This window comes from Salvelinus namaycush, chromosome 3 (genome assembly GCF_016432855.1).
Source record: "Salvelinus namaycush isolate Seneca chromosome 3, SaNama_1.0, whole genome shotgun sequence".
Classification (NCBI taxonomy): domain Eukaryota; kingdom Metazoa; phylum Chordata; class Actinopteri; order Salmoniformes; family Salmonidae; genus Salvelinus; species Salvelinus namaycush.
In genome coordinates, this window is record NC_052309.1 from 79,831,668 (window position 1) to 79,856,368 (window position 24,701).

The 24,701-nt window shown below is 42.8% G+C and overlaps 1 protein-coding gene across 1 annotated transcript; it reads left to right on the top strand.

The window, feature by feature from the left end:
- The first annotated feature begins 1 nt into the window (after window position 1).
- Window positions 2–24,280, top strand: LOC120044055 (growth arrest-specific protein 7-like). The gene is made up of 10 exons (XM_038988644.1): window positions 2–133; window positions 7,962–8,066; window positions 8,718–8,833; window positions 10,363–10,437; window positions 10,566–10,644; window positions 11,389–11,517; window positions 17,271–17,394; window positions 19,388–19,467; window positions 19,600–19,698; window positions 22,159–24,280. Exons 1-10 carry the CDS (start codon window positions 2–4, stop codon window positions 22,270–22,272), a joined length of 1,053 nt encoding a protein of 350 aa, XP_038844572.1. The 3' UTR covers window positions 22,273–24,280.
- The last annotated feature ends 421 nt before the right edge of the window (window positions 24,281–24,701 follow it).

The window sequence follows — 24,701 nt, forward strand, 5'->3', positions numbered from 1 at the left end:
GATGGAGGCGGCCAGCTTTGACACCGAGGAGAGCTTTGACGTTGACGATGCCTCCTGTCTCTCCCAACAGAACCCGGGGAACAATTCACCAGCCAAGAGGCAGAACAAGGAGATCAAGGAGACCAAGATAACAGTGAGTACCCTGGAGCTCCAAACCCAGAACCTCTCCATCTCACTACCCATCTCTCTCTGTGTCTCCCTCACTCTCTCTTTCTCTCTGTGTTGTTCTCTCTCTCTATCTCTCTCTTTTTCTCTCTCTCTCTCTGTCTATCTCTGTTGTTTCCTTTCTCTCTCAGAGCAGCAGCAGCATCAGACTGTGTTTAGGATACAGACCCTATGCACCATTACACCAGGGAGAAACAGCAGATGTGACAGAATGTTTATTTTTAGCTAGGATTATTCTCTTTTGAGATAATTGAACAGAAGAAAGAAGATAACAATGTTTTACCTGACAATAGGCTAGATTTTTGTGTATTTCATTCGACCATCTGCCAACGTTAAAATGTACTGCATCTACCCACTATGCTACAGTGTGTCCGTGTAGCAGTGTAGTCTCTGTGTTTGGCTGCAGATCTCTGGAGTAATGGGGGAACCCACAGTGCAGGAACACTGCCACCACACCAAACAGCCTATTGGATAGAACATCAGTCTTAATTAGTGGGGTTTCCACAGGTCAACTGCTAATCTTTTTCTCATGGACTGTACTGTGTCTACTCCCTTCTATCAGTCTTGTGGATTTGGGACTGAGGCTTGCACAAGCTGCATTTACACACAGGAGATGCGTCCTCAAGCAATGAAGAGTTTCAGATTTCTCTCAGTTCACAGAAGCTGCCGCAGACTTTGAGTAAGAATAGGTATCCCATGCAGCAAAGTCATGTTTTTATCATACTCTTTAAATGTATGATGGGCTTTGATTTTCTTGAAAAGCACAAGACCTTTGCAGCTGACAGTTGACATCTCTGGCTATATTTAGTCTGACGAGCCCTCTGAGTCTTCTTCTCTAGAAGACATAGAAATATATTCTATGAGTGTAATGCTGCATCCCTCCCAACCCCAATGTACCCCACATAGCTGCAGGACAATGCAGTTCACCCAGGACTGCATTCACCAAAACACAACATCAACACTTCCACATTACAGCCATGATTACAATTATGTTCTACTCTCCATCAACAACAGCTAATGAAAACATTTACATCACACAAGCAGCTTGAATTCCTACTCCCACGTATCCATAACTAGCATTCATTAAACTCATTATACTCAGAAATATATAAACTCATTTCTAGCAAATTAGGGATTTGTGTGGACCACATGTAACCAGATTTATGTAAAACATCCCTCAGAGTGTTCAAGTTGTTCTGACACTGGACCTCGTGGTTATGTAACCTATAATGAGGAATGTAGGAGGAGATGGTGAGTGCTGGGCTGACAGACAGTTCTGTGTGTGCCCAGTGTTGGTTCTGCTCGGTGGGCTCGCTGACCTGCTCCAGCCACGGGAGCTGTCAGTCTGCCTATTGTGAAGCCCCACCAACCTGCACAGAGAGATGCAGCAAGGACAGTTTCCATGGTTACAAAAGCAATAGCACGCTGATTAATGGTGCTGAAATGGAAAACACTGCCATGGGAAACACTGGAGCCATTCAGAAAACGAATTGAATTGATATTGTGGAAAAATAGAAAACATTTTTTTTTTTTAATGTAGATCTTTTTCTACAGGTGAGCTTTGTTTTGACAGGGCTTGATTGATGGCATTGTTGACAAAGGATTGAGGTGCTGTTGTGCACCCCAATTCTCAGTGTACTATCCAATCCTACATAAGCCATGATGGTCTGTACACATCAACATTTAACCATGATGTCGTGTCTTCTGTAGAAATATGAATGATCAAGCACTGAATATCTCAGAAAAGGAGACCACTAGATTCGGCTACATTCATTCCATTATGATGCAGTTTTATACTTTGCGGTGTAAAGAGAAATCGCATGAATGGGTAATTGGTCTGTGATAATTGATATTCATTGCTTTGTTCAGGGACTCATTCATTGCGTAGAAGAAGTGGTGTCGTGTAATGATGGAATAATGGGAGGTTGTAGTCGTGGATGCTGAGTATGGCGTTCATCATGATGTCAGTCCAGGAGGGTGTTTTACTGTTGTCCCATGATGCATGTTGCGTCACACGACCTGTATTCCAGCTGTCATGGACAGATGAACGACTTTAATGTCCACCACTGGAGCATGTCTCAGATCCCATATGGGATGGACCATGGCCCCTCCATTAGAGACAGTGGAGGCTGGTGAAGGGAGGATGGCTCATACTAATGACTGGAATGGAGTGAATGGAACAGTGTGTTTAATGTGTTTTAATCCATTTTAATGAGCCGATCCTCCCATTTAAAGTGACACCAGCCTCCACTGATTTGAGACCAGTAGACCCGTAACCTTGTTGTTACCTTGTCTCCTACGTATTATAAGGCTGGTCCTGAGTGTGATGGAAGAAAGATGCACAGGGCTGAATCATCTGAATAGCCAGCCATGTTTTCCATCTCATTAAACATACTCAGGTGTTGTTTGACTTGTTGTTAAGAAGAAAGAGTAACAGCTTGTAAGGGTGTCATCTTGTGTCGTTTGGAAGAGTCAGATGGGTTATTTTGATTATTATTATTAGAAAATGTTTTTACCAAAGCGGTCGCACAATAATCACTCATTAAATTAATGAGTGAACACAGAGTTGGAGGAAGCCACACCATTCTGAAAATAGTGGAGGAGGTCTTGGAATCTTTTGTTATTATGGGAGATTGTGCCTTTACAGCAAAAGTAATTTGTCGCTTAGCAACAGTGGCTGAGTACCCTACAGTCTGTGTGTGTGTGTGTGTGTGTGTGTGTGTGTGTGTGTGTGTGTGTGTGTGTGTGTGTGTGTGTGTGTGTGTGTGTGTGTGTGTGTGTGTGTGTGTGTGTGTGTGTGTGTGTGTGTGCGCGCGTACATGCCGGGCGAAGAGTTATTTTCTGATAGTGTTAGGTAAGGTGGCAAGAGATTTATGTGTTGACACCCTGTGTATATCTTTAAGCATAGGTTATTTTCTGTGTTGTATGTCTTTAATGTGCGTGCGCGCGTACATGCCGGGGGAAGAGTTATTTTCTGATAGTGTTAGGTAAGGTGGCAAGAGATTTATGCGTTGACACCCTGTGTATATCTTTAAGCATAGGTTATTTTCTGTGTTGGATGTCTTTAAGCATGGGTTATATTCTGTGTTTTATGTCTTTAAGCATGGGTTATATTCTGTGTTTTATGTCTTTAAGCATCGGTTATATTCTGTGTTTTATGTCTTTAAGCATGGGTAATTTTCTGTGTTTTATGTCTTTAAGCATCGGTTATATTCTGTGTTTTATGTCTTTAAGCATGGGTTATATTCTGTGTTTTATGTCTTTAAGCATGGGTTATATTCTGTGTTTTATGTCTTTAAGCATGGGTTATTTTCTGTGTTTTATGTCTTTAAGCATCGGTTATATTCTGTGTTTTATGTCTTTAAGCATGGGTAATTTTCTGTGTTTTATGTCTTTAAGCATGGGTTATTTTCTGTGTTTTATGTCTTTAAGCATGGGTTATATTCTGTGTTTTTATCTTTAAGCATGGGTTATTTTCTGTGTTTTATGTCTTTAAGCATGGGTTATTTTCTGTGTTTTATGTCTTTAAGCATGGGTTATATTCTGTGTTTTATGTCTTTAAGCATGGGTTATATTCTGTGTTTTATGTCTTTAAGCATCGGTTATATTCTGTGTTTTATGTCTTTAAGCATGGGTAATTTTCTGTGTTTTATGTCTTTAAGCATCGGTTATATTCTGTGTTTTATGTCTTTAAGCATGGGTTATTTTCTGTGTTTTATTTCTTTAAGCATGGGTTATATTCTGTGTTTTATGTCTTTAAGCATGGGTTATTTTCAGTGTTTTATGTCTTTAAGCATGGGTTATATTCTGTGTTTTATGTCTTTAAGCATGGGTTATATTCTGTGTTTTATGTCTTTAGGCATGGGTTATTTTCTGTGTTTATGTCTTTAAGCATGGGTTATTTTCTGTGTTTTATGTCTTTAAGCATGGGTTATTTTCTGTGTTTTATGTATTTAAACATGGGTTATATTCTGTGTTTTATGTCTTTAAGCATGGGTTATTTTCTGTGTTTTATGTCTTTAAGCATGGGTTATTTTCTGTGTTTTATGTCTTTAAGCATGGGTTATTTTCAGTGTTTTATGTCTTTAAGCATGGGTTATATTCTGTGTTTTATGTCTTTAAGCATGGGTTATATTCTGTGTTTTATGTCTTTAAGCATGGGTTATTTTCTGTGTTTATGTCTTTAAGCATAGGTTATTTTCTGTGTTGTATGTCTTTAATGTGCGTGCGCGCGTACATGCCGGGGGAAGAGTTATTTTCTGATAGTGTTAGGTAAGGTGGCAAGAGATTTATGCGTTGACACCCTGTGTATATCTTTAAGCATAGGTTATTTTCTGTGTTGGATGTCTTTAAGCATGGGTTATATTCTGTGTTTTATGTCTTTAAGCATGGGTTATATTCTGTGTTTTATGTCTTTAAGCATCGGTTATATTCTGTGTTTTATGTCTTTAAGCATGGGTAATTTTCTGTGTTTTATGTCTTTAAGCATCGGTTATATTCTGTGTTTTATGTCTTTAAGCATGGGTTATATTCTGTGTTTTATGTCTTTAAGCATGGGTTATATTCTGTGTTTTATGTCTTTAAGCATGGGTTATTTTCTGTGTTTTATGTCTTTAAGCATCGGTTATATTCTGTGTTTTATGTCTTTAAGCATGGGTAATTTTCTGTGTTTTATGTCTTTAAGCATCGGTTATATTCTGTGTTTTATGTCTTTAAGCATGGGTTATATTCTGTGTTTTATGTCTTTAAGCATGGGTTATTTTCTGTGTTTTTATCTTTAAGCATGTGTTATATTCTGTGTTTTATGTCTTTAAGCATCGGTTATATTCTGTGTTTTATGTCTTTAAGCATGGGTTATTTTCTGTGTTTTATGTCTTTAAGCATGGGTTATATTCTGTGTTTTTATCTTTAAGCATGGGTTATTTTCTGTGTTTTATGTCTTTAAGCATGGGTTATTTTCTGTGTTTTATGTCTTTAAGCATGGGTTATATTCTGTGTTTTATGTCTTTAAGCATGGGTTATATTCTGTGTTTTATGTCTTTAAGCATCGGTTATATTCTGTGTTTTATGTCTTTAAGCATGGGTAATTTTCTGTGTTTTATGTCTTTAAGCATCGGTTATATTCTGTGTTTTATGTCTTTAAGCATGGGTTATTTTCTGTGTTTTATTTCTTTAAGCATGGGTTATATTCTGTGTTTTATGTCTTTAAGCATGGGTTATTTTCAGTGTTTTATGTCTTTAAGCATGGGTTATATTCTGTGTTTTATGTCTTTAAGCATGGGTTATATTCTGTGTTTTATGTCTTTAGGCATGGGTTATTTTCTGTGTTTATGTCTTTAAGCATGGGTTATTTTCTGTGTTTTATGTCTTTAAGCATGGGTTATTTTCTGTGTTTTATGTATTTAAACATGGGTTATATTCTGTGTTTTATGTCTTTAAGCATGGGTTATTTTCTGTGTTTTATGTCTTTAAGCATGGGTTATTTTCTGTGTTTTATGTCTTTAAGCATGGGTTATTTTCAGTGTTTTATGTCTTTAAGCATGGGTTATATTCTGTGTTTTATGTCTTTAAGCATGGGTTATATTCTGTGTTTTATGTCTTTAAGCATGGGTTATTTTCTGTGTTTATGTCTTTAAGCATGGGTTATTTTCTGTGTTTTATGTCTTTAAGCATGGGTTATTTTCTGTGTTTTATGTCTTTAAGCATGGGTTATATTCTGTGTTTTATGTCTTTAAGCATGGGTTATTTTCTGTGCTTTATGTATTTAAACATGGGTTATTTTCTGTGCTTTATGTCTTTAAGCATGGGTTATTTTCTGTGTTTTCTGTCTTTAAGCATGGGTTATTTTCTGTGTTTTATGTCTTTAAGCATGGGTTATATTCTGTGTTTATGTCTTTAAGCATGGGTTATTTTCTGTGTTTTATGTCTTTAAGCATGTGTTATATTCTTTGTTTTATGTCTTTAAGCATGGGTTATTTTCTGTGTTTTATGTCTTTAAGCATGGGTTATTTTCTGTGTTTATGTCTTTAAGCATGGGTTATTTTCTGTGTTTTATGTCTTTAAGCATGGGTTATATTCTGTGTTTTATGCCTTTAAGCATGGGTTATTTTCTGTGTTTTATGTATTTAAACATGGGTTATTTTCTGTGCTTTATGTCTTTAAGCATGGGTTATTTTCTGTGTTTTATGTCTTTAAGCATGGGTTATATTCTGTGTTTTATGTCTTTAAGCATGGGTTATATTCTGTGTTTTATGTCTTTAAGCATGGGTTATTTTCTGTGTTTTATGTCTTTAAGCATGGGTTATATTCTGTGTTTTATGTCTTTAAGCATGGGTTATTTTCTGTGTTTTATGTCTTTAAGCATGGGTTATATTCTGTGTTTTATGTATTTAAACATGGGTTATTTTGTCACGATCGTCTTCTTGAGAAAGAGAGGACCAAGGCGCAGCGCGTGAAAAATACATCTTCTTTAATGCAGTTCAGACGGCGTTGGGCAGACGGGCAGTTCAGACGGCGTTGGGCAGACGTGCGTGCGTGCGTGCGTGCGTGCGTGCGTGCGTGCGTGCGTGCGTGCGTGCGTGCGTGCGTGCGTGCGTGCGTGCGTACGTGCGTGCGTGCGTGCGTGCGTGCGTGTCTGATTGATGCACCTCCTTTCTCTTGCCTGTCCGTATGTGGGTGTTAGTGTGTACATATTGGATGTTCAGGGGTCATTGATAGAACTGCTTTCAAGCAGGAGTTGAAGATCTCTGCAGACGGCTGGTTGCCTTCAGGAAAGAATGGAGCTCATGTTAATATTTATTACAGAATAGCTTTTAGGGCTTGCTTCCATTGTTTGACTGTTGTTTCTCAGGAACTTCTCTAAATCTCTCCCTAATTCTAAATAGTTTCAACTCCCAATAGGCTCAATGATTTGCAACACAAAGTTTCAAACAATGTCATAGTTACATAAGCAAATATGGTAATCAGCTAGTAGAAATGTGCACAGTGTGTTTTTTCCTTGTCGTGTGCTTTAGACAAGCAGTGAACATGTAATACATATTTGTGCATCTGAGATTCAGCATGTCTGGATGTCCATGTAGTCTGCTGGGATGTCATTGGCAGTATGGCATAGATAGAGGACATGTTGTTGTGCCAGCAGGGAGAGGTTACAGATGGTGAACATTACATAATTGAAGACGCTGTGGACCAGAGTGTGTATTCAGTCTGAGTGCTGGGTGTGTTTAGTTGTGACTCCGCTCTACAGTGGTTTGGGTTGTTGTTGGTTGTTTCCTCTGTATCACTGATTGTAGGTCTTTCTCTACGTTATGATGTTGTTTTAGTTTATCACAAATAAGTGTAAGGATCGTAAGGCCAGGACTGGACGGTTTGTGCTCTCTCTTTCTCCCCCCTCTCTTTTCTCTCCCTCTTTCTCTGTCCCTCTCCCCTCCATCTGTCCCCCTCCATTTCTCCCCTCCCTCTCCACCTCCGAGGGTTCTCTGGGTCACCATCTCGATGACCAACACCCCCTGAGAGTATTTACTCATTCCTGACCTTTACTCCCGTCCTCATGACAGACACAAACCGAGCCTCCATGCCCCGTCTCCAAATGAGAAGCTTCTATGCACATCTCCCACAAATGACACCTTTGATGTCTGCTCTAACCATAGCGTTTCTCCCACATTCATTCCTGAGAGTTGAAGGCAATTAGTCTCTTATCCTCCTCCTCCTCCTTTCCTTCTTCCTCTCCCTCTGATGTCTCACAGAAACCTCTCTCACTTGTCTCTCACTCTCTTGAAATCGTCTCATAATTTTTTTGAATTCAGATCAACTGTGTCACCTTCCCGCTGCCCAGTGTGACGCCAGATCAGCCAGAGCAGCAGCTACTGAAGCCCAATGAGTGGAGCTACTGTGACTACTTCTGGGTAAGATAGCGCCTGACATCTCTAAACCACTATCCAGCTCATAGAATAAGATCCCTACTTCCTATGTTTATAGGAATCTCAGCCCTGTTACATATGACTTTGAATCCAATAGGGTAGATTTTGTCTGTCATATTAACGCCAACTCATGTGTCTACAAACATAATTGTAACAGAAGCCTCTTTTCACTGAACTGTGATTTGGATGGTTGTTCTTGTTCCACTGAGTCATGTTCTCAGTGGCTGTCTGTATTTCTGTGGCATAATGTGCTCCACTCAGCCAAAGCTCAAGCCCATTGTGTGAAAGGAATCTGTCATCTCTGGTTCACGTGGGGCTACCACATCACTCCCTGTCGTATCCACATCCTGTTACACATAGTGGGATGTGCTGCTCCTTGTTCAACCCTTAGACACACACACACACTCATAACTCACACGCAAATGACGAACACACCCACATGTGCATACACTACTTGACACATACATTTGTAGTTCTCTGACTCATACACTCATCCACACTCATCCACACACACACACACACTCCCCAACCACCCCTCACCACTCACACACACTCAACGTAAACAATGTCATTTTCTCCATGAAATGAAGTCTGTGGCTGTATTGGTCTGTGTGTGTGATTGATCCTCTCCCTCAGACTGACAAGAAGGACCCCCAGGGGACCCCCTCTGTGGGCGGCTTTGAGGTTCTGCTGCAGAAACAGCTCAAGGGCAAACAGATGCAGAAAGAGATGGCTGAGTTTGTCCGGGAGAGGTAACACAACATAGTCAGCTTGGAAGGGGTCAGTGGTACTGTGTATTTTGTGTGTTGGGAAATGTTATTGATTCTCTTCATCGTATCTTTTTTTATCGTAATCTAATTTGGACTGTTTGTCGTGTCTTATCAGGGTGAAACAGGGTTCTCTTGTCATTATCATTATGTTTTGTAGAGCATGGGTTATTTTGTCCTTGACAACCTGGCTCCACTCTATAGTATCTATTCATAAATTTACATTGTATTTATTTAGCAGACGCTCTTCTCCAGAGCGACTTGCAGGTGCTCAAGGGCACATCGACAGATTTTTCACCTAGTCGACTGTCACGACTTCCGCCGAAGTCGGTCCCTCTCCTTGTTTGTGTGGTGTTCGGCGGTCGACGTCACCGACCTTCTAGCCATCACTGATCCATTTTTCATTTTCCATTGGTTTTGTCTTGTCTTCCTTCACACCTGGTTTCAATCCCATCAATTACATGTTGTGTATTTAACCCTCTGTTTTCCCTCTGGTCCTTGTCGGAGATTGTTTGATTGTATGTTTGTGTAATTATGTGTTGGTGCGCGACGGGTGTGGTACCCACTTTTTATTATTTTGTCATTTTGGTTTTGGAGTTTTGTGAAGCACTGATTAAACGACTCCGTTTATACCAAGTTCGATTCTCCTGCGCCTGACTTCCCTGCCACCAACACGCACCCACTACATCGACTTAGGGACTGGCCCAACACTCTTGACCGCCAGGTTAGCTGCCGCCCCAGGTATATCATCCCCATGCACATTTGAATTCAGATAAATGTGTTGTACCGTACTAGGTTTATAACGTTAAGTTGTAGACATACATAAAGTGGACATCCTAAACATATGCTTTCATAGGCTTCAGCATAGCAAGAGGCCCCATTTTGCGCCCACAACAAAAGTTCCCATTGACTCAATAGACGAGAATTAAGTGGACTTTCACTTTTTCCCCTGACTGTATTGACACAATTCATTTAAAGGCCCCATTCTCCAACATTCCAATTCAGGGCTAACCTTTCTTCATTGGTTCAGTGAGACAGCTGACCTGATGTCAGATTCTGGCCATATCCATTTCTTTGGAATGGCCTTCGTGACCTCCCGTAGAGGACAGGTTTACTCAGATGTGGATGGGTAATGGGTATTTGTGGGATAATTGAATGTCACAGAAATATGGCTGGCCTTTCTGAGTCGCCCTCAGGGTGGCCATGAGTAAATAGCCTCACATCATTCCCATCTCTGGCCTTTCCACAGGAAAGTGCATTAACTCATATCCAGGCTGTTGTTACAAGATATTGTTTGATATCTTCTCAGCACAGAATAATAGGCTTCTGCCTTTGAACATCATAGTGGCCACAGTGCTGTATGTCTTTGGGTGTCGGTGATATACTGGAGGACAGTGTCTCCATGCCCCAATGCTCCTCTAAAACCCTGTCAGCTTTAAAAAATATATATCCTCTATTGGTCTTCCCTGGAGTCCCATACTTTAGAGCCCCATGGCTGTCTTTGTCTGTTGCAGGATAAAGATTGAAGATGAATACTCTAAGAACCTCTCCAAGCTCTCCCAGAGCCCCTTGGCTGCTCAGGAGGAAGGGTGAGTGAGTTAACAGAATAGATTTCTATTCGTTCTATATTCTTCACCATATACCTGTTTGCTGCTTGGGTGTTTTCCCATCCATTCTATCCAGTTTGGTTGATGTCTCTTGTTTGATCCCATTCCAGAACCCTTGGGGAAGCTTGGGCCCAGCTGAAGAGGAGTTGTCATGACGAGGCTGAAGTCCACCTCAAGTTCTCCAACAAGGTAGCCTACTGTCTTGCTAGAAGATACTGTGGATGTTATAGATTGCATGTACTGTAACAAGACCAAGAAAACTTTAAAATCTCCATGTGAACTGACGGAAGTGGACAACATCCATGCTTCACTCATACCTTCAATAACATTATAAGATGTATTTTCTATGAGCTATGGAGCCCTTAGAGAAGGCTTAGTTGGCAGTCAGTTTCTTTATGTGTTCCTTTGGTCAATCCAAGGTCTCTATGACCACATCCTGGGGTGTTTGTTTACCTCACTCTGGTCTGACATGGGCAAAGAAAAAAGAGGGGGAGGGGCTTACAGCAACAATTACCAGTGAAGAAAAAACTCTACTGGGTCTTAAGAATGCTTCAAATAAAGCAGAAGTCGCCTTGAAGCTTTACATAGCCTCCATTGTCTGACTAATTAGTGGTGTCTTCTGATGAGCCCCAGGCTGCGGACATGCAGCACGCCATGATCCCCTCTCCTCTGAGCTCGGAGACACCACGGCTGATGGGATGGGGTTAGGTAACGTGTGGAAGAGTGAGAAATCCTATAGTGGCCTAAGTGCACTTTTCATGACTATTTGTATCCATGCTTTATGCAGCTAGGTCACATATATCCTGTATAGGCCTACCAGGACTCTAAATCAGTGTATTTATATAGTAGTTAGATAGACAGGTACAATGTAGTCACAGTGTAGTTACACATTATTACATATCAAATATAACTGTAATAAATGTACCTCTTCAGCTCCAGTGTGAGGTGGAGAAGCCCCTGCTGACCTTCAGAGACAACTTCAAGAAGGAGTTGAAGAAGTACGATCACCACATCATAGACCTCAGGAAGCAGCTGGCCAGCCGCTATGCAGGCGTGGAGAAGGTATGGACCATTCTAAACCAAAGCATCCTATAACCCTTGTCCTACAATTCAGGTTTTCCCAGAGAAGCTTTAAATGATCCAAAATTTATGTCAGAAAAAGTGGTTTAGGGATGATCTGACTACACCACAGCATTATTGTAACGGCTTTCTTCCTGGGATGAAGGAGAGGACCAAAATGCAGCGCAGTTAGTGTTCAACATGTTTAATTAAACAATAAACGATGAACATTAACTTCTTATGGCTGCAAGCCCGAGGTCGGTACACCTATGACAACATCCAGCTCAAAGTGCAGGGCGCGAAATTCAAAAAAATATTTTTTTTAAATATTTAACTTTCACACATTAACAAGTCTAATACAGCATATGAAAGGTACACATCTTGTGAATCAAGCCAACATGTCCGATTTTTAAAATGTTTTACAGGGAAGACAAAATATGTAAATCTATTAGCTAACCACGTTAGCAAAAGACACCACTTTTCTAACTCCATCAGTTTCTTACTCCATCAGGTGCTATCACAAATTCGACCAAATAAAGATATAAATAGCCACTAACCAAGAAAAAACTTCATCAGATGCCAGTCTGATAACATATTTATTGTATAGCATAGGTTTTGTTAGAAAAATGTGCATATTTCAGGTATAAATCATAGTTTGCCATTGCAGCCACCATCACAAATCTCACCAAAGCGACTAGAATTACTACAGAGAGCAACGTGTATTACCAATTTACTCATCATAAAACATTTCTTAAAAATACACAGCGCATAGCAATGGAAAGACACAGATCTTGTGAATTCAGACAACATTTCAGATTTTCTAAGTGTTTTACAGCGAAAACACAATAAATCGTTATATTAGCATACCACATGTGCAAACGTTACCCGAGCATTGAGTCAAGCCAAAGAGAGCGATAACGTTATCATCGCCAAAATATATTAATTTTTTCACTAACCTTCTCAGAATTCTTCCGATGACACTCCTGTAACATCATATTACAACATACATATAGAGTTTGTTCGAAAATGTGCATATTTAGCCACAAAAAACCGTGGTTATACAATGAGAATAGTAGCAAAACTGGCCTGAAAATGTCGGGCGCCATCTTTGACAGTGATCTTGTCTAATGAATAACTATTCATAAACTTGACTAAAAAAATATAAGTTGGACAGCTATCGAAAGACAAATTAGTTCTTAATGCAATCGCTGAATTACATTTCTAAAATTATCCTTACTGTGCAATACAGGGTTCGCCAAGCGAAGCTATACCAAAAAAAATGGCGGAATATGCGTTTAACATTTTTCTACAGAACAACGATTTATCATCTTAAATATTTCTTACTATGCGCTGATCTTCCATCAGAATCTTGGGCAATGTATCCTTTCTCCGGTCTAATCGTCTTTTGGTCGAAAGATGTCCTCTTGCCCTGTCGAAATGGCCACTAACGTTCGGCATGTACTGGAAACGTGCCCAGCCGTTCAAAGTGCATCACAAAGAAATGCCTCAATCGCACTAAACGGATATAAATTGCTATAAAACGGTTTAAATTAACTACCTTATGATGTTTTTAACACCTATAACGAGTAAAAACATGACCGGCGATTTAGAAGTGGCTAAACCAAAGCTTGGAAAGAGAGCCAGTCCGACGTCCATCGTGCGTCAGGCGCAGGAAAAAAAGAAAGCTACTTCCGCCTTGTGCTCTTTTATACAGGCCCTGATTGCGCAATCGACTCCATTCAAATTGTCACCTCTTACTGACATCTAGAGGAAGGCGTAGGCAGTGTTTGTATCCTCATAGCATTTACAGGGACCTTAAAACTGACCTGGGACCAGGGGCCAAGATTTCTGAAATCTCACTCCCTGTCAGGAAAAGTGCTGTAGAATGAGTTCTGTTTCACTCAGAGACATAATTCCAACGGTTATAGAAACTAGAGAGTGTTTTCTATCCAATAATAATAATAATATGCATATTGTACGAGCAAGAATTGAGTACGAGGCCGTTTGAAATGGGCACCTTTAATCAGAGCTACTCAATACTGCCCCTGCAGCCATAAAAAGTTAACAAACATTACAAAACAACAAACGTGAAAGCCGAGACAGTCCTATCTGGTGCAGAACATAAACACAGAGACAGGAAACAACCACCCACAATCCCCAACACAAAACAAGCCACCTATATATGATTCTCAATCAGGGACAACGATTGACAGCTGTCTCTGATTGAGAACCATATCAGGCTGAACATAGAAACAGACGAACTAGACACACAACATAGAATACCCACCCCAACTCACGCCCTGACCAACTAAACACATACAAAACAACAGAAAACAGGTCAGGAACGTGACAGAACCCCCCCCCTCAAGGTGCGAACTCCGGGCGCACCCCTAAAACTCAAGGGGAGGGTCTGGGTGGGCATCTGTCCGCGGTGGCGGCTCCGGCGGTGGACGAGGACACCACTCCACCACTGTCTTTGTCCCCCTCCTTAGCGTCCTTTGAGTGGCGACCCTCGCCCCCGACCATGGTCCAGGAACCTTCACCAAGGCCCCTCCTAAATAGAGGAGACAACTCAGGACCGAGAGGTAGCTCAGGACCGAGAGGTAGCTCAGGACAGAGAGGTAGCTCAGGACAGAGAGGTAGCTCAGGACAGAGAGGTAGCTCAGGACAGAGAAATCGCTCCGGACAGAGAGGTAGCTTAGGACAGAGGGACAACTCTGGACTAATGGCAGCTCCGGACTGAGTGGCAGCTCCGGACTGAGTGGCAGCTCCGGACTGAGTGGCAGCTCCGGACTGAGTGGCAGCTCCGGACTGGGTGGCAGCTCCGGACTGGGTGGCAGCTCCGGACTGGGTGGCAGCTCCGGACTGAGTGGCAGCTCATGACTGGAGGGCAGCTCATGACTGGAGGGCAGCTCATGACTGGAGGGCAGCTCATGACTGGAGGGCAGCTCATGACTGTAGGGCAGCTCATGACTGTCTGGCGGCTCTGGCAGCTCCTGACTGTCTGGCGGCTCTGGCAGCTCCTGACTGTCTGGCGGCTCTGGCAGCTCCTGACTGGCTGGCGTCTCTGGCAGCTCCTGACTGGCTGGCGTCTCTGGCAGCTCCTGACTGGCTGGCGTCTCTGGCAGCTCCTGACTGGCTGGCGTCTCTGGCAGCTCCTGACTGGCTGGCGTCTCTGGCAGCTCCTGACTGGTTGGCGGCTCTGGTAGCTCCTGACTGGCTGGCGGCTCTGGCAGCTCCTGACTGGCTGGCGGCTCTGGCAGCTCCTGACTGACGGACGGCTCTAGCGGCTCCTGACTGACGGACGGCTCTAATGGCTCGGGACAGACGGGCGGCTCTAATGGCTCGTGGCAGACGGATGGCTCAGATGGCGCTAGGCAGACAGATGGCTCAGACGGCGCTGGGCAGACGGATGGCTCAGATGGCGCTGGGCAGACGGATGGCTCAGACGGCGCTGGGCAGACGGATGGCTCAGACGGCGCTGGGCAGACGGGTGGCTCAGATGGTGCTGGGCAGGCAGGCAGTGCAGGCAGCTCAGACGGCGCTGGGCAGACGAGCAGTGCAGGCGGCGTTGAGCAGACGAGCAGTGCAGGCAGTTCAGACGGCGCTGGGCAGGCAGGCAGCTCAGACGGCGCTGGACAGACGAGCAGTGCAGGCGGCGTTGAGCAGACGAGCAGTGCAGGCAGTTCAGACGGCGCTGGGCAGGCAGGCAGTTCAGACGGCGCTGGGCAGGCAGGCAGCTCAGACGGCGCTGGACAGACGAGCAGTGCATGCGGCGTTGGGCAGACGGCCGACTCTGACCTGCTGAGGCGCACAGTAGGCCTGGTGCGTGGTGCCGGAACTGATGGTACCGGACTGGAGACACGCCCCTCAAGGCTAGTGCGGGGAGCAGGAACAGGGCACACTGGACTCTCGATGCGCACTATAGGCCTGGTGCGTGGTACCGGCACTGGTGGTACCGGGCTGAGGGCACGCACCTCAGGGCAAGTGCGGGGAGAAGGCACAGTGCGTACAGGGCTCTGGAGACGCACAGGAGGCTTGGTGCGTGGTGCCGGAACTGGAGGTACTGGGCTGGAGACACGCACCACAGGGAGAGTGCGTGGAGGAGGAACAGGGCTCTGGAGACGCACAGGAAGCCTGGTGTGTGGTGTAGGCACTGATGGTACTGGGCTGGGGCGGGAAGGTGGCGCCGGATATACCGGACCGTGCAGGCGTACTGGATCCCTTGAGCACTGAGCCTGCCCAACCTTACCTGGTTGTATGCTCCCCGTAGCCCGCCCAATGCGGGGAGGTGGAATAACCCGCACTGGGCTGTGTAGGCGAACCGGGGACACCATGCGTAAGGCTGGTGCCATGTACACCGGCCCAAGGAGACGTACTGGAGGCCAGATATGTAGAGCCGGCTTCATGGCACTTGGCTCAATGCTCAATCTAGCCCGCCCAGTACGGGGAGGTGGAATAACCCGCACCGGGCTATGCACACGTACAGGAGACACCGTGCGCTCTTCCGCATAACACGGTGTCTGCCCGTACTCCCGCTCTCCACGGTAAGCATGGGAAGTGGGCGCAGGTTTCCTACCTGCCTTCGCCACACTACCCTTTAGCCCCCCCCCCCCCCAAGACATTTTGGAGATTTCCTCTCGGGTTTCCGTGCTAGCCGCGTACCTTCATAACTCCGGTTCCTCTCTCCGGATGCCTCTGCTCTCCTAACTGCCTCCAGCTGTTCCCATGGGAGGCGATCCCTTCCAGCCAGGATCTCCTCCCATGTGTAGCAACCCTTGCCGTCCAAAACGTCTTCCCATGTCCATTTCTCCTTTCTCTGCTCCTGCTGTCGCTGCTGTCGCTGCCCGTAGCCACGCTGCTTGGTCCTTTGTTGGTGGGTGGTTCTGTAACGGCTTTCTTCCTGGGATGAAGGAGAGGACCAAAATGCAGCGCAGTTAGTGTTCAACATGTTTAATTAAACAATAAACGATGAACATTAACAAACATTACAAAACAACAAACGTGAAAGCCGAGACAGTCCTATCTGGTGCAGAACATAAACACAGAGACAGGAAACAACCACCCACAATCCCCAACACAAAACAAGCCACCTATATATGATTCTCAATCAGGGACAACGATTGACAGCTGTCTCTGATTGAGAACCATATCAGGCTGAACATAGAAACAGACGAACTAGACACACAACATAGAATACCCACCCCAACTCACGCCCTGACCAACTAAACACATACAAAACAACAGAAAACAGGTCAGGAACGTGACAATTATTCTGTTGGACTATTGAAACCATTCAACGTATTATAAGATGAACTGTTTTTTTGCTCAGGAAAAACCTGTTGCTTTTTGTTCCCTATCTTTCTCCCCATGGTAATCATATAGACTAGATTAATCAATCGATTGACTTCATACAATCATAACGTCCTGTTCGTTTTATTTTAGTTGGCATCCATTAAACACAGGAGATTTTGTGGGTTTACGGTTCGTGCCTGCCAAGTGCTGTGTTTACATTTCCAACAGTGTTACATCATGACATTGGAGAATTTCCTCAACAGACGAGATGAAGGAAGATCCTGTGATGTGAAATAAGAATAGATTATGGGATGAGGCCGGGATTTGAGTGGGGAAATAGGTTGCCGACATGAAAGGGCTGCAATGACTGTGGTAATAGCTGTAGGTTCAGTAGATCTGAGGATTAGCATGAAATTACTCATATTGTTTCTGTATTCACACTGCTGCTTGGGGTGCGGTAGGCCCGTAAAGCCCTGGCAGACCGGCAGAAAGATCTGGAGGTGAAGACCCAGCAGCTGGACATCAAGCACATGAACAAACACGAGGAAGACATCAAGAAGGCCCGGCGGAAATCCACACAAGCAGGTCAGGGGTTAAACACACATTGCATCATATGTAGAGCAGACGCACGTCACAGTTCCATGAAACACCACCATAGCGGTGCCGATTCTACCCGCAAAGAGGAGAGAACATGCACCCAAAGCATGCTGCATTCTCAGGTGTGCTTTTTATTAACTTACCACAGTGTACTTCTAAAGGCGACAAATTGCCTCTCTCCTTTCAAATCTGAGCCGTTCAATTCACCCACAGCTGTGTTTCTTGATAAATCAGCCCTGTATCGCTGAGCAGCGGCTTTTATGTTGCGTAAGCCCCTTTTGAGGCCACTCTTGCATTGCACGCAAATTGCCTACCCTTGTGATGTTGTGCTGCCATTGTGTAAAGTTGTGGTGGTGTTTTCATCAGCAGCAAGAGGCGTAGCCGACAGAGTGAGAACTCTGTTGAGGGAAGCACCCCCTGGCACAACACCAGAAAACATTGCAAAAGAGAGCCAGTAGTATTTCAACATGGAAATAAGTTAAATGATCTATTTTTGTGGTGGGATAATAAGTCGGCTGGGAGAGGACCATTACCCACGATCCCCAGGGCTAATCTTTTGGTCGCAGTGAACAAGGGTATCAATGGAGGACTTGTCCCATCCGGGCCAGCCAGGCATCCCAAACAGTCAGATCTGGCAACATGGATCACATGGCCGGGCCTGTTGTGTAAATGGAGCAGAGACAGGGGTGCGGACAGTGCAGATATGTTTCACACGCTCAGGGTTCAGACTTGGGGTGGATTCCCAGACTGTGTTGCCTGAGAAGACTATGTTTTCCCCAGCAGGAGGCAGAGGGGGTGAGGTGAGGCTGTGCTGCAGTCAGATAGGGAATGTGGGGGCGTTCAGTCAGACATGGATGGGGTTTGTTAGCTCAGACAGGAGGCCGACAACACTTAAGCTCACTGCCAACAGCAGCCTATAGTAATGTAATGATACCAAGCAATTAGCGTAGTTAAAATATTGAGCAATGTCTCTTCATTTATACTTAAAACCATCTGTTATTGCAAGTATATTTTCCAGTGTTTTGTGTTGTACTGTGGATCTCAAAAACATTGCATTATCATGTGCTTAGGAGACAAACACGTCTTGCTTTGCATTTATATTTGAATGTGGAATCATAGTGAATATGCGTAATTCAGATAACATGAGGTACAATGCCTGGAGCTCCCATTACTCTGTATTCCAGATAGTATGATGGAACAAATAGTTCTGGTGCCAAGATCGTGATTGCTTTTTCCGTACATATCTATGCACACACTTTAGAGGAAAAAGCCAGCATGAAAAAATACATAAATAAAAGCCGGCATCTTGTTCATTCTCTCTCCCACTCAGATCATTAGTCTCAGTTCACAGCTCTAATCAATAGATCCCGTTAGGCACGCTTTAGATGACGTCTGCCTTGTGTCTTTCACTTTTTACATTGGCAAATGTCATTACAAACCCTGGCCTCATTTCCATATAGATTGAGATGTGCTATTACTGGAGAGGTCGGATTGTAAAATAACTTCCTCTGTAGTTTTGTTTTAGGTTGTTTATTACACCCTTTCTACAATAGGTTTTTGTAATATATGTCTAATAGATTGAACTGAAATGTAGAAGAACGTTTCTAGGTCACATTTGCTTTGCACTTTTCTTCAACCCTATTGAACCAAGCTTTTATAGACTTAGCATCGGAGGTTAGCATCGGAGGTTAGCCTCTGCATTGCGTTGCATCGATAGAGATGTCCCACACTGCAACAGGCATGGTTACTGAGTGCCCTTTGCTGGAGACATAGGGACTGAGTTCATGCACACCTTTCCTCATGCATAAGTTAATTTAGGGCCTACATTTAATGTAGTAAATACTTCAAGCCGGTAGTCCTTCATCTTTAACTACCTCTATTTAACTGCACAGGTATACCAGCAAATTAATGATGATTTGTTGAGTATTACCTCCTTGTCAAATACACTGTGTTGAATGACCACTGAATCTGTTCTCTACAGGTGATGACCTCATGCACAATGTGGACCTGTACAACCGGGCCCAGTCCAAGTGGTTTGAGGAGATGGTCACCACAAGCCTGGTAATACAATTGAACTAACTCTTCATAGTCTCATTGTTGATAACAAACAATAAAAGCTGATCATGTTCATCGTTATCTTTGTTTTGACAGTGAGGTTGATTCCTTGTCTATGTATTTCCCTCTGTTCTTCAGGAGCTGGAGAGACTTGAGGTTGAGAGGGTGGAGATGATACGACAAAATTTACGCCAGTACACAACGCTGCGACATGAAACTGACATGTTCAACCAAAGTGTGAGCCATGTGTCCATTTCACTTACAGTACAAGTGGCGGTTCCCTTGAGTCAGCCTGACAGAACATGTGGCTGTTTGCTGGAGTCAGACAACCAATCTGTCAGTCATAACAACCTGGACTCAAGCGTAGAATATGGTCACCGTAACAGACCTAGACGTAACATAGTAAAAGTACATCTGGGACACCCCAATTAGCATGATATGTTACATTTCCTATGGTATGTGTTAATTTGTAGATGTCCATCATTCATTTCGTATGATATGTTACGAATTACAATTTGTATAATATGTGATGAATTGCAATTTGTACAATATGTTACAAATTTGCCAAACGTATGATATGTTAAGAATGATAAATTATAATGTTAGCTAGGTGGCTAGGCGTTAGGGGTTAAAGTTGGGTTAAGGTTAGTTTTAGGAGTTAGTTTAAGGGTTAGATTAGGGTTAGGGGAAGGTTTAGCTTACATGCTACGTCAGGGGTCTCCAACCTTTTCTGACATGAGAGCTACTTCTTAAAAATGAAACTTGTCACGAGCTACTCATTTTTTTCTAGCTTTAAAATAGTCACATTCTTCTCTTCTCCTCTCCCCTCCAACTCTTCCCTGGGATCTTAGTGTACAGGAGAAAGTAGTGCATTATATTTTCTGTCAATATACCTGTTTAAAAAAATGGTCAATAAACAAATCTAGGGGGGGGCTCTATAAAACCCAAATTGTTTTATATTTTCCCACTTTCAAAATGACACTTGTTCATAGAGAAACAACGACATTGGATGTTCTGAGTCCATGCCAATGCTTAAATCACAACACAATACCTTATTTTTTTTGGTCTGGAAGAAAACTAACACATTTAGATTTTTGAGTATAATTCCCCTTTATTGTGCATCTGGCCCTTTAATTGTGCATCTAGAGAGTGAGCAATGTGCCATCTAATGTGCCGGTCTAGCAATGGTTCTGTACTACTGATGCTTATTTAATGGTAAAGTTTGCAAATAATAGACACAAATGATATACTTACTCATGATATACAGTACTTCTGCCAGGTAAGAAATTAATTGGCAGATATCGTGTTAGGTTTGGCTTTTTATGCGAATAGTGGCTAACCAATGGTGGGATAATGTCAATGTTGCGTTGATTAGATTGTAGCTGGGAGCTTGCGGTCTCTGATACTTGTGAGATATGTCAGTTTGCGGTGGAACGTGAAAAATGCATGTACTTTCAGAATTGTTGGCGAGCTACTCATAGGTGGGCTGTGAGATCGATCTGCTGGAGACCCCTGTGCTAAGTCGTTTCAAACTATCTAAAAAGTAGTAAGTAGTTGCTAATGAGCTAAAATGCTAATGTTGTCTGTGATGAGAATCGAGTACGCACACTTTGGAATGCTAGACGTTCGCGTTATACCCGTAACCCCTGTCTTATGTAACCATGCCAAACGTAACATATCATACTGATTTGAGTGTCCCGTATTTACATTTACTATGCTACGTCTAGTCTGTAAGACCAGACTGGCCATGGTCAGCCTAGTTAATTGATGAGCAGTTTGAACTGTTATGTTAAAGAATGAAATATACAACATAGGTTGCACTTTGTGTGATGATTACCTTCTGGAGAGCATAGGGCTACAGTAAAACAGAATGGTCATCAGTGAAATAGGGCATTTGGAGTGTGGTGTATGTTGATTTTTTAAAGCAGATCCTTTTAGTAAACAATTCTAGATCAAGTATCCCAATACAAAGGATTTGTGCAATGTACTCAGATCAACGTTTTGGCAAGCATGTTTGTTGTGAAAATGCTGGCCAAACAGTTAAAAGGATTTCACTGCCTCCAAACTCGATCACCATACCTCTGTCACCCCTTCACCAGCTGTTATCACCCCCTGCTGGCTGCTTCACTGGGCCATACTTGAACAGGGAGAATGAACCCAGATGCTCTCCTCATTTAGGAGGTTCTAACACCTGCAGATCTAACGAGACGTTTAGGGTCCTGTACCAAGGGTAGTGCCACTTTGGGTGACGGTGAAGGCCAATTACAGGTGGCACACACTACTGATCAGCCTAATAAGGAGGTTGTCCTTTAGAGGGCCACTATAACAAGCTCAGCTGATACCTGCTGGCACACTTCTTTGCCTCCAGTTGTATTAGCAAAAGGCAGCTTGATGTGTCTCCAGAAACAGTACGCTTAACCCTGTCCACTATGGATAGAAGTGTCTGTCTCTCCCCTCATTGTACTGTGTTCTAAATGAGCATCTATGAGTTCTCTAAGCATTTACATTGTCTATGAGATGTGTCAGTGTTGGCTTCATGTGTGATGAAGGTCCATATGAGCCCCCGTGTGTGTGTGTGTGTGTGTGTGTGTGTGTGTGTGTGTGTGTGTGTGTGTGTGTGTGTGTGTGTGTGTGTGTGTGTGTGTGTGTGTGTGTGTGTGTGTGTGTGTGTGTGTGTGTGTGTGTGTGGGTTGGCAGACGGTGGAGCCAGTGGATCAGCTGCTTCAGAGTGTGGACCCAGCCAAAGACCGAGAGCTGTGGGTGCAGGAGCACAAGACCGGGGAGCTCCGCCCTGTGGACATGGACATATAGTCAATTACACTGACGTACCTCAAGCAGCCAGAGGCAACACCTCCACCTCCATACTGTCAGAATCCCAGGCCTCTCACAGAACATTCCAACTACAGCTACAGGTGCAGGTGCATGTATGTTCAGGATAAGGTGAGGCCTGTACATTCTGTCTATGATGACATCAGAATAGCACAATGTTATCACAGTGATAACTGGAGAAAAGGTAGCATTCCCAATGCAGTGCTTTTGAACCGACAATGGAAAAACAAGAGACAGATCAATAGTCCAGATACCAGCATGTTACAGTAATACAATGTTTGATGGTTTTACTCTGTATAATGAATGCCACTAAACAAGCTTAAACAATCATTTTGTTTTTTATCTGTTGTAAAATTAGAAGTTTACACTATTAAGAAGGATACATTTTTATGTATTTGAGGAATAGATTGGATGCATTGTAAAACCTTAGAATTTTGGCATATAAACTGAACAACTAATTATTAACATTTCACTTTATTTTAGATACTGGAATATGAAACATTATGTGATATCCTAGATTAAATATGATATATTTTCATATTTACGCCCATTCATTTTACCTGTCAAGATATGCATGTTTTGGGAAAATATCTTACATTTACTGTATATGGTTAAGTGCATATTTGTGAAATATGTGAAATATGATGGCTGTCTTGGCACTGTAGTACAATGTATATGGGATGTGTTTACAGAAAGTATATACTCCAAGTTACTGCACTCAATGAACAGGGGTGAATCAACTTATTAAGGTTTGTTATGAACATGAATTTATGTACAACAACCTCTCTCAAAGTTGAATAGGGTAAGATGGATTGTGAAACAGCATGTTGGTCACAAGTCACCTCGTGTGGCAGATTGGAACATAGGCCTGAGTCTATTTTGGATCAGTGGTGAGACGATGACGACGATCCATGTTACAATGAACACCTTTTAGTGCCTCAAGGTTATAAACAGTACCTGGAATGTTCTTGATATATTCTATTCTGCATCGGTGTATATTTGTAGATACAAGCTAGATGTATTTTGCTGTTAACTGTTTAAGTGGCCTTGCACTTTCGGTCAACTAAATGTTTGTACCTTGTTGTTTGTCAATGAATTATAACAGGATAATAGTCAACAGATTCTAAAATCATTCATTTATTTTGCACGGGTACTTTGTGAGTCAACCATTGCTTAGAGTTGGGAATTGCTATGTTGCATTTATCCTAAATAGACTTTGTATATTCAAAAGGAGTGCCCAGTTGGACTCTCCAAGTCACATTTTAATGACTCGCAAAGATCATCAGAAAAAGTGGTCAGTGTTACTTGCACTGGAACCTGTACTCGTCCATACATTTCATACAGTATGCTATTAACAGATACTAGCATAGCCTTTAGCCAACATATCCACCTAAACAAGTGTACATAATATAAAATACTGCATGTTTGTGTGTCTGTCTGTCAGTCTGTCTCAGTCTGTATTTTGCCGTCTGTTAGTTATTCTGGAAGTGTAACAAAGCAGGGATTTATTGTGTTTATGGACCATCTCCTCAAACTATCATTCCTTTCATATTCTAATGTGGATAATACATTCACTATGCCAAGACATGCATACAGAGAAAACATCTATTCACTATATACATGCCTTATCCACATTGTTTCTAGGTGAGAAAATATGAAAATACCACTGAAATGATTTGCATTATTCTATCCCAAACGAATACAGATTGAAATGTTGTACTTATTGTATAAGTTATCCTGCTACAGTATGTGTCAATGTTATATGTGTTATGGTAAAGTTCTTACATTAGAAGTTAATGTACTTAACTTCACCAGTCATTTTGTAGTAATGTTAATGTTGATTTAATTGCCTTTTGTTAACTGATTTCCATTTCTCATGTACATCAATTCAAATGTTTCCAATCTTTAAAGAAATGTCAAATCATTGGTGACCTTTGTCCAGACAATATACTGTAGAATGCTGTGTCTACAATAAATTGTTTCCTTTGAAATACGATTTGACAAGACTTAAAAGGGTTTTGTTTCATTATCATATACTGGCTTACATACAGTTTGGCTTACTTCAAGTTCTGGGACATGTATAAATGAATTGGATTCATCCCAATAAGCAGATGAAATTCAGCCTTTTGCCTCCGGCTTTTACAGTCAATCCCCTCCCCTCTGACTGTCTGTGGATTGGCCAGGGAGATCCAGGGAGATAGGCCAGGTGGGGGAATATTGACATGAAACCCGACCATGCATTACTGGGAGCCAAATCAGGCTTTAGAGAGAGAACGAGTCAAGCCCTGTGTTTCTGACCTTACAGCTTGGACAAGTTCAGTGCCAAGATGACATATGATTGGAGTTAAAGCACATGTTCTGTAATTCATTATTTGACGTGTGTAATGTATGGAGCGGGCTGCTCCTCAGTC

Bases quoted from the DNA above. Each gene is read 5' to 3' on its own strand.
- LOC120044055 (XM_038988644.1), top strand. From the start codon at position 2: ATGGAGGCGGCCAGCTTTGACACCGAGGAGAGCTTTGACGTTGACGAT. The intron at 8,834-10,362 runs GTAACACAACAT...TGTCTGTTGCAG, and splicing joins GCTGAGTTTGTCCGGGAGAG to GATAAAGATTGAAGATGAAT. The intron at 10,645-11,388 runs GTAGCCTACTGT...GTACCTCTTCAG, and splicing joins ACCTCAAGTTCTCCAACAAG to CTCCAGTGTGAGGTGGAGAA.